We start from the raw sequence: 10,321 nt of genomic DNA on the forward strand, positions 1-10,321 counted from the left end.
GTGCGAATTTCATCTTGTTTTTAGAGAACAAGTTTAGAATGAGGGTGTTTCAGCGCAAGAGTGTTCTCTGTCAGTGCGGGAGTGTCTTCAGTTCACATGAATGTTGTGGCACTTTTTACGGAGAGTGTGTTCCAGTCAAGATCTCTGTTCTGAATCCAGCTCTGCCTCTAACAAGGGACATGATCTTGGGCAAATTACATCTGTGTCCTGTGCCTTGCATTTCTTCTACTGAAGGAATTCAGTGGTGTTTAATAGCCTTTCCAGCTCTTATACTTTATGTTCGTTTGAACCTATAAATAGCAAATTCTCTATTTTCTAGCATTTCTGAACTTAGCCAATAAATGATCATTTACATCAATAATGGCAACCCTGGGGTAATAGAAGGTGCTGATTTGCTTCGTAAAACATTCCAAAAAAATATTGGCTCAGGTCCTCCAGCTGGTTTTGATACATCTAGGCTCAGGATGTGTCTAGCACTTATAATAATTTTTGTATACCAATTCTTTGAAACTTGGTGAAACAGAAACATGAAAAACAAACATTTCAAAACTCTATCTTACAATTGTGTTGGATTTGGGTGTCTGCCATATGTATTTCCACCGTGAAGTTCCCCCGAAGCAAATAGTAAATGATTTTGAGTACTTGGGAGAAATAGCACTAAGGGTAGCAGCACCCTACGTGTATACAAGTACACAAACAAACAACACAGTGTTCAGGGAAAACTCAGAGGAGTTAATCCTAGATGGATAAGATGACATCACAAATTATATTTTGGTATTGGACCCTATTGAGGGTCTTGTCAGTCCTAAACAGTGGTTTTCAACTCTGGCTGCCCATATAATCACCTGGGAAGGTGAAGAAGCACTGATACCCAGTTTCCATCCCCAGCGACAGAGCTTTATTTGATTTGAGCCCTAAGGCCTTAGGTTTTGTCCTAAATACTCCTCGGGTTACTCTAATACACAAAGTGCGACTGAGAATAATAGTGCTAGTCAGTGCTTCCCAAACTTTAATGTGTACACAAAACAGCAGAGAACTTCGCTAAAATGCAGATTCTGATTCAGAAGTTTGAGATAAGCCTTAAGATTCTACACCTCTCACAAGATCCTAAGTGTTGACACTGCTGATGGCCATGGACCACGATGTGTGCTGCAAGGGGCTAGGTGATTTTATGTAGCAACAGCTACAGGAAGGCAGCTAATTATCTTGCCCTCCTAAGAGCTTAAAAGTAGTAACCCAGTGTTTCTCAAAGCACAGTGCCCAAAAACACAGCAACAGCATCACCAGAGAACTTGTTAGAAATGCAAAATCTCAGGCCCCACCAGACCTACTGAGTCAGAAAAAATGCAGGAGAGGCCCAGCAATTGCTTTAACAAGCCCTCTAGGTGATTTTGATGCACGTTGAAGTTTGAGAATCACCGCTAATAACAAAAACAGCTAATACTCATTGAGCTCTCACCATATGTTAGGTACTGCTCTAAAAACTCTGTGCATGACTGTAGAGTCTTCACAACCACACTACTCACAGATGACAAAGGGAGGCTTAGAGAAACTTGCCCAGATAGTCACAGCCACTGAGCAGTGGAGCTGGGATGTAAGCCCACATGATGTGACTCTAGAGTCCAAGTTCTTAGTCCTTGCCAGGTATTGCCAATAGCCAGTATCACCCCATGATTCTCTCCTGTGGCTATAACCTGGAATAGGGTTCCTCAGCCCCTGGGCCATGGACCGGTACTGGTCTGTGGCCTGTTAGGAACTGGGCCACACAGCAAGAGGTGAGCAGCAGGCTAGCGAGCGAAGCTCTATCTGTATTTGCAGCTGCCCTTCAGCGCTAGCATCACCGCCTCAGCTCCACCTCAGATCATCAGGCAGTAGATTCTTATAGGAGCACCATTCCCTGGTACTAAAAAGGTTGGAGACCTCTAATCTAGAGACAAAGACTCATCTTGAAAAAGACATGGGTTTCGACTTCACCTAGCTGGAGACAGAGAGTCACCTGACTGAATTCAGACAGTGCATAACCTTGTTTTCTGTCAGGGCAGAGACAGTGAATGAAAACCATGAACAATATTTACCATATCCTGGCCAAGAGGTGGCAATGAGTCAAGCTCACTGAGGTCATCCTGGGCCTGCTGGACCGCGTGCATGCTCGTGTTGATGGTCCCCATGAGGGCCTGCTGGGCAGAGGTCTGCAAAGGTACAGGTATATAAGGCGGTCATAACATGCTCCTAGTACCAACAAAGCCCTCCACACAAAACAAGGTTAAACTGAACTTTGGCTCAGAAAGTGGACCAGGGTACATCTCAACAACTGCCCGAACCACCTCCCATTGGAGAACTTAACTGACAAGTAGGCTCGTAAAGAATACTTGCAGGGTAGCTAAGGAGAACCAATTCTTGAGTACTGAGGACAAAAAGATCTCAGGCATGGGAAATGTGTGCATTATACTAGCATTCTTTATAAATAAGTAAGGATTCCACCCAAACCTACAGCCAACATGCTTCTTCAGTTAAATTACTTCTGAGCTTTCAGGCTCTTCACCTTTCAAACGGTTCTTGCCCAATAGTACAGGATCCCTGACTAGAATTAAGAGAGGCATGGTATCAGAGAGACCATTACAGTGGACGGGACCAATGAGCCACTCAGGGGAGAGTGTGGCTCACTACAGACCTGGTCTGTTTCTAAGAGGCGTATCTGGGCTAATTAGCAGCTTGATGCTGCTAGGGCAGGGAAGCAGGTTTCTACTTCTGAGTCACCAGTCACAAGGAGAGGTCCCTGTTTCTCTTCCAGCTCCAGAGGCCAACTGTGATCCTAGACAGGGAGCTACCAGAACCATCCAATTAAAAGAAAGCACGCTGGGAGTTAAGCATTAGGACAGCTCAGCTCAAGAGCCATGGTTGAGACAGATGCTAACAAGAGTGTAGATGACACACAATCCATCCCCATGGCTGGTGTCCCTCCCTGCACACCAGACGCATCATATTGACGTGCAGAGCGAGTGCTCAGAAGCCTCACCAGGGGGGGCATATGGCCTCGGTGCATCTGCCCAACCATGACCTGCTGCTGCGGTGAGGGCATGCTGCCAACATTGAAGGTCTCGGGCCCGCTGGAGCCCGAGCGCATCACAGCCGGCAGTGCCACTGAGCCGTGCTCCACCTTCCCGGTCCTGTTGAACTGCTGCTGCAAGATGGTGGACCTGCAGGAAATAGGTGATTTGGTCACTGAGGTGGCTGCTCACATGGAGTATCATGAGAAGACACCATAGGTGTCATGAATGTTTGCTGCTTTGTGCTGTGGCGGTCAGTTTAAGAGATGAATGTACAAGAAGAATTATGAATAAAGATACAGCACTAAAATGCTCAGTAGAATACTGAGGTGAATTTTTTTACAATATTAATATAAATAACCACTCCCAATGTATTTAATAGTCACGATATTATGCAGTTAGTTGTTCTTAGAAACACACACACACACAGAGATATTCCTATAAAAATAATGTTCCAGGTATAAGTGAAAGTTTTGGATACACTGATCATTATCGGTAAATCCTACCTGAAATAGATTCATTCAATAAATAATCTACTGTGTGCCAGGTTCTATTCTAGGTATTGGGGACATAAATAATTTATTCTTAGCTTGAAAGAAGTGTGGAAATGAACTCAAAGAAAATCTCCTATAGCATAGTTCCTGTCCAGCAGGTCCAAGGCCACTGACCATGCAGGATGTTTGAACACCTTTGGAACCTTGACGATGGGCCAGACTTTGGCACTTCTAGACGACTTCAACTTAAGTCTGAAAAGACTCATAGGCATCCAGTAGCAAAAATTTAATTTTTACTTCTTGATATTTTCTTTGAATGAAGGGTGAGTGCAAAGGACTTTGAACATATGAAGTTAAGAAGTCTGAGGTGGCATATTTGCCTCAGTAGCCCAGTGGTCAAACCTACAGGGAGAGTCTGGGGGAATCTGCATGCATGTGGGGTAGGGGGCAAGGGTTGGTGAGTCCCTGCATTATGGGGCATGGGCTTCTGTCTCAGGGTTTTCGAACTATCATAGATCACTCTCTATTGCCCAGGTCAAAGCTCGTGAGCCATGCCAAGGCACAAAGCAACAGGCATCCATGAAGAGTCATCATTGTCTATGGAGGGGGTGATACTAGGGGGATGATACTGATCTGTGGCTCCTGTAGGAATTCAGCTCTGTGCTGAGATCTCAGCCAAAGTCTAATACAGGGAAAGTGGAAGGAGTGGTGAAGGGGACTAACCTGGACCACTCTTCCTGTTTGCCTGGATCAGACCCCACCCTGATGCCTTAGGCAGTGGGAGGGAGTTAAGGTGGCCCTAGGCAGGGGAGGTCCCAGATACTCAGCTCTTCCTAGGTGAGGTACTGTGCAGTGAAATACTCTGAAAGGAATGCCTCACCCCGACAGGAGGCACTAGCTTACTAATTTCTATCTAATGGTCATTAATAATTCCAAGAAGTTAAGGTGTTTTGCCAGAGGTAGCAAGTACAGTACTTGAAATGTGTCACATCAAGTTTGGTTCCAATTTGTGTACTAATAGGGGATAAATGAAAAAACACCTTCAAGGTGATTTTGAAGCAAATTGTTAGAAAATGGCACAGAGTGACAATGTGAGAGAAACAATTACTATGATTAAGCAAGTTCAAATGCTGGGAAATCTAGAGCTTTCTGGCAGCGTGTTATAGGAAATATCACGAAATTTGAATCTGAGTCCTGGCTCTGCCACAATAATGCACCTCAACTAACTTTCATGAGCTTCAGTTTCCTCATCCATGAATGGGGATGACAATATCTAGGTACCTCTTTCATAGAGGGTTGTTGTTGGGACCAAATGAGACAGCATGTTGGAGACGCACAGTAAAGACAATACAAGTTATTATTATAAGGCTCTATTTAACATAAAGGGGGAGGCTGCTCAGGTTTTGATTCAAATGTCACTTATTAGATGTTATTTAATTTTAATAAATCTCAGTTTCCTTATCTATAAAATGGGACTAAATTGAGGAGGTTCCAAATTTAAAATAACAATAGCAAATATTTACTATGTGCCAGATATTGCTTTATGTGCTTTATTAGTAAGTCAATCATAAAAATGCAACTCTTAAGGAGGTATTATTATTTCCATTTTATAGATGAGATTGAGAGGGAAGAGAAATTCAGAATGGCCACAAAACCACACATTAAAAAACAGCCCCCAGATTTGAACCCAGAGTTTGGCTCCAGAGTCCATGTTCTTAACCACTTGCCTCAGCTGCGTTATAATATGTGTACCAAGTATGGCACGTAGCAAGTGGTCCATAAACAAAAACTCCACTGGCTAGATCTCTACCTCCAAAGGGACAGAATCAAACAGAAGCTCACTCTCCAGCCCTTTGATTAAAATAATGCAGTTCAGGAAATTTAAATCAGAAACGCAGAATAGGATTCATGAATGTTCACCGCCTCTAATGATGGAGTTAAACACATCTTGTTCAGTGTCTCTCTGAAATTCTCAGTCCCTCCTCCCCAGACACTCTGAACACCAGTGCTGACAGTCTGGGACCACACTTCAAAAAGCAAGACTCATCTACATCATCCACGATCATCTCCTCCACATGAGGGACTTTAGAGCAACAGGCCCCAGAGCTGGCAGGAGGACACCTGCCCATGGAGGGAGGAGGCAGTTCTTTAGCGCTCTTAACAATACTTACTTTTTTGGGGAAACGGACTCTTCCAACATAGTTGATTCCTCATCACCCTCTAGTCCAAATCTATCTTTACTTTGTTTCTGAAAGTAATATATGACCAAAAATGAAAATTGGCAGGTATTTGCACAAGAATCTTTTAAAAAATGCTACACAAGCAAAAATGTTGAGGTTTACACTACATTTCTTATACTGGATATTTAATAAGTGATGATAAACAAAGCAATAATCACAATAAAAAAGAAATACATTATTTAATAATGTCTTGTGCATTTATTATTGCACAGATCTAATTTTATATAGTTAAAATCAAGATACAAGTATTAATAGTCTAGTAGAACTTGGTTATTTGAGTGGGCTGTATCTAGAAGCCTTAGAAAACTTCTATATCATTATGGGATATAACCCTATTAAATTTGGGGGGAAAAATTTCAACAACATGAAAAACACAAAGGTCATTTTCCAGACCCTCAATCTGGATTTCTACAGAGACTGAAAAGTATGACATAACTACCGAGAGAGAAAGATGCTGAGGGGTTAGCTAGGTTCATTCATTAGCTAATTACCTGGCAGTCAATGATGCAAATGAGCTGCAGCAAAATCCGAAATTCTCATAGGATCATGAGGTCAAAGACCACGCATGAGCAATCTTAACGTCAAAGATTAAATCAGCGAATAAAGTACTTTAAATAAGGGTTTTCTAAACTGAGTCTTAATAAAGAAGCTTTGCTTTTCCAATTTGCACAGGTACGAAATACCTTTTTGAGGATGATGTCAATGTAGCCTGCAATCAGCTGGGATATTTGCTCTCCCTCAGTGGTTTGTACTGAATAGTAGCTTTCCTGATACTCCCCAAAATCCTGGGGAAAAATAGCATTAGAAGAAATATCAGATATATTAGCAGTTTGAAAGGTGAGGAGGCCCAGGTTCAAGATGGCATGGACTCGACTTTTCCCTTGCTCTTCTCCTTTAAATAAAACTGAACATCCTTAAATTTATTCAACAGACAATGGTAAAAGGGCTCTGAAAGCTAAAAAGGTGGACTGGCTGGGGACCTCAGGACTTGGAGAAACACATCTGGTGAGTTCTTGGGTTTTATTGTATATCCCATTACCTACAAGGTTGGCTGCTGGATAGGCCTGACACTTGGAACCTCCAACAAACAGTTTCTGAAAAGACTGTTCTCTCTAGCCAAAAGATCAGAAGAGTAGAGCCGAACAGAGTTGGGAGTCCTACTCAGCTCCACAGTCTGTGGTAACATTCACTGGCAGCTGCAGAGTGGTGAAAGCCTAGGCCATTCTAGCCCCTGCTCGACAACCCAGGCAGGTAGGTGGTCTGATCCTTTTGTAGCAGGAGTCGCAGTGAAGTCCTGTGTCTCCTTGCCCTCCACCCAGTGGCATAAAGAGACTCAAGTCCGGTGGCTTCCTTCTCCCTCCAAAAGGTCACCCAGAAATAGCAGGTGGCCCAGGGAAGTGCCTTCTTCCCTCACTCACAGACAGCACCAACAGAGTTTGAGCAGGAATCCTGGTGGTGTCAAAGGAATAAAGTATCCAGAATAACACTGCAAGAGAAATGAACTGTCACTGCAACTAAAGTCCGCGAAAGTAGGCTAAAACTCTACATACTAAACCTACACAAGGTGAGTGTCTGTTAAAATAGAAGATTTAAATAAGATCAAGAGTCTCTTAACATAACAACCAAAATGTCTACAATAATAAAAAATCAGTATTCATATCAAAAACTAGGACAACTACAATATGAATAAGAGAATCGATTGATGCCAATACTAAGATGAACTGGATATTAGAATTATCTGATAAGTATTTTAAAGTAGCTGTCATAAACAATGTTTCAATAATTAATTATAAAATCTCAAACAAATGAAAAAATAAAAAGGTTCAAAAGGAAACATAAGTCATTAAAAAAGACAGAATGAAAATTATAGAATTAAAAAATGAATAACCAAAATAAACTCACAGGATAGACTAGTGTAGCAATGACAGAAGATAGAATTACTAAACTTGAAAACATCAACAGAATTTAGTCAATCAAAACAACAGCAAGGAAACAGACAAAACAAAACAGAGCTTCAGAAATCTGTGGGGCAACGATAAAAGATCTAACATCCATTATCACCAGAATACCAGGAGGAGAGGAGCATGTGAAACAAACAAAAAAGTATTTGAAGAAACACTGGCTGAAAATTTCCATAAATTAGTGAATGACATAAACCTACAAATTCATAAAGCTTAGCAAATCTCAAAGAGAAGAAACTCTATGAAATCCATGACAAGAACTTTTGAAAACTAGAAAGAAAAATCTTTAAAACAGCCAGAGAAAAGTGACATCGATAAAACAACATTAGCTATACATAATCTTGAATGACAGAAAGTTCTAATCTGAAACCATGGAAGCTAAAAAGAAGTCGCATGATATTTTTCAAGTGCTAAAAGAAAAAAAAACTGTTAATCTCAAATCCTGTATCTGGCAAAATTCTCCTTCATCAATGAAGGGGAAATAAGAACATTTGTAGATAAAGGAAAACTAAAAAAATTTATTCTTCTTACCAGACCTGTCTTAAAAGAATGGCTAAATGACGCTCTCCAAACGTAAAGACAGTGGTAACAGAAGAAGGCTAAAAACATTAGAAAGAACAGGATAGATAAAAATAGAAATGTAATGGACTATATCCTTTACCCCATGAGTTTTCTTTAATCATATTTTATGGTTGAAGCAAATTTTGTAACACCATCACATGTGGTGTTTCATGTGTCTGGAATATTTAAACAATGATACTCAAAAAGTAAGGAGTTTAAAGAGACCTAAGTGGAAGTAAGTTTTCTACACTAGAAGTAGTAAAACAATGACACTGATAAGCTGTAATTAATTTCATCTGCATATGGTAATATCTAGAACAATTACTAAGAATACTATACAAAGAGATATGCTCTACAATATTATAAATAAATAAAAATGGAACTCTATAAAAATTGTTTAAGTAACCCACAGGAAGGGAAGAAAAGCAGGAAAAAGAGCAGAGATAAACAGAAAAAATTATAAAATGGTAGACTTAAGCTCTAGCATGTCAATAATTAGTTTAAAATACAAATGGTCTAAATATGCTAATTAAAAGAAAACACAATCCGACTCTATGTTCTCTACATGAAACTCATTTCAAATAGGACAATATAGCCAGGCTGAAAGTAAAAAGATGGAAATAGGTATATAATATGCAAACATTAATTTAAAAAGCATGAGTGGCTATATTAATATAAGGTGAAGATTTCAGAGCAAAAAAAAAAAGAAAAAGAAAAAAAGACCTACAAACTACTAGGGACAAAAGGACGTAACAATAAAACAATTTCTCCATTAAGAAGATAATTTCTCTATCTTAAATGTATAGGAACCAACAACAACACATGAAGTTAAAACTAATAGAGATGAAAGGAGACATAGAAAATCCAGAACTGTTGGAGTCTTCACTTTCAGAAATTAATAGAATTACTAGATGGGAAATTAACAAGGATACAGAAGACTAGAACAACATCATCAACTAATGGACTCTAGCTGGCATTTATAGAACACTTCACTCAATAGCAGAATACACATTCTTTTCAACCACTAATGGAACATTCTCCAAGTCTGCTCATATCCTGGGATATAAACAAATCTTAAAATTCTAAAAGAAGTGAAATCATATACAGTATGTTCTTTGACCATAATACAATTAAACTAAAAATCAATAACAGGCAACAGGAAAATGTGCAAATACTTGGAAATTAAATTTAGGCTAGGAATAGAAAGGAAACAAATATTACACATTACAGGCTTTAATTCAATTTTATACTTTAATAAAAAATATGTACTCTCTTTTGCTTGAGGTAGTTACTGAGATTCATAACTTTCTTATTTTTTAAATAAATTTTTGTTTTTAACAAAGCAGTACCTGGACCTAATTTTGAAAGACCAATACCATTGAACAGTATATAACAAAATATAACTGTCCCCTGTACTACACATTCCTGCCTTCACTTTCTATCTCCCCCAAGTCCACGACCACTTTCAACCCTTTTAGCAATTTCTCCTAATATTTCTAAATAACATGTTTATATTGATTTCTTGATTTTTCTATTGTAGAAATTATCCACAACTTCCTATAATAGAAGATGAGAATGTAGTTCTCTAAGTATAAACACCCATTGTAAGAGCCACCCACGTACAGCTGTTACTGACTATAGGAGGAAAGAAAGTATGTTTTCTGAAGATTACTCCCAAGTGGCTTAAGACTATCGATGATTAAATTAGGTGACTACTTATTCTCTCCAAGACCCCTTTCTTATACATTTTTTTTTGATGCCCTATTATGAGATCTTGCCTCAATGCAAGCTGATATTTTAAATGTTCGCTAGAGCTGTGGAATGGCACGTCTCAAAGTTGTGAAGAAATTGACAGATTTTAACATTTTTGATTTCTCTTATTGCCCAACTTGCTTATCAATTCTCATATGTAAGTGTGGCTAAAGTTAAGGGTACATACAGTTATACTCTGCTAAGAGCAACAGTTGAGGTTGGGAGGAGGAATTCAGAGATCTGAAGGCCTGGAACAAACACATATT

At 39.6% G+C, this 10,321-nt stretch overlaps 1 protein-coding gene across 1 annotated transcript in view; it reads right to left on the reverse strand.

Annotated features, from left to right (window-relative positions):
- Positions 1 to 10,321, reverse strand: part of TLN2 (talin 2) — a 340,255-nt gene that overhangs the window by 141,705 nt on the left and 188,229 nt on the right. Inside the window, exons 11-14 of the mRNA XM_023532579.1 lie at positions 6,465 to 6,566; positions 5,713 to 5,789; positions 3,017 to 3,197; positions 2,076 to 2,189 (exon numbers count right to left, since the gene is read on the reverse strand). Coding sequence (XP_023388347.1) covers positions 2,076 to 2,189; positions 3,017 to 3,197; positions 5,713 to 5,789; positions 6,465 to 6,566 — 474 coding nt within the window. The remainder of the gene's footprint in view (positions 1 to 2,075; positions 2,190 to 3,016; positions 3,198 to 5,712; positions 5,790 to 6,464; positions 6,567 to 10,321) is intronic.

The sequence above is a fragment of the Pteropus vampyrus genome, unplaced genomic scaffold, assembly GCF_000151845.1.
Source record: "Pteropus vampyrus isolate Shadow unplaced genomic scaffold, Pvam_2.0 Scaffold85, whole genome shotgun sequence".
NCBI classification, from domain to species: Eukaryota; Metazoa; Chordata; class Mammalia; order Chiroptera; family Pteropodidae; genus Pteropus; species Pteropus vampyrus.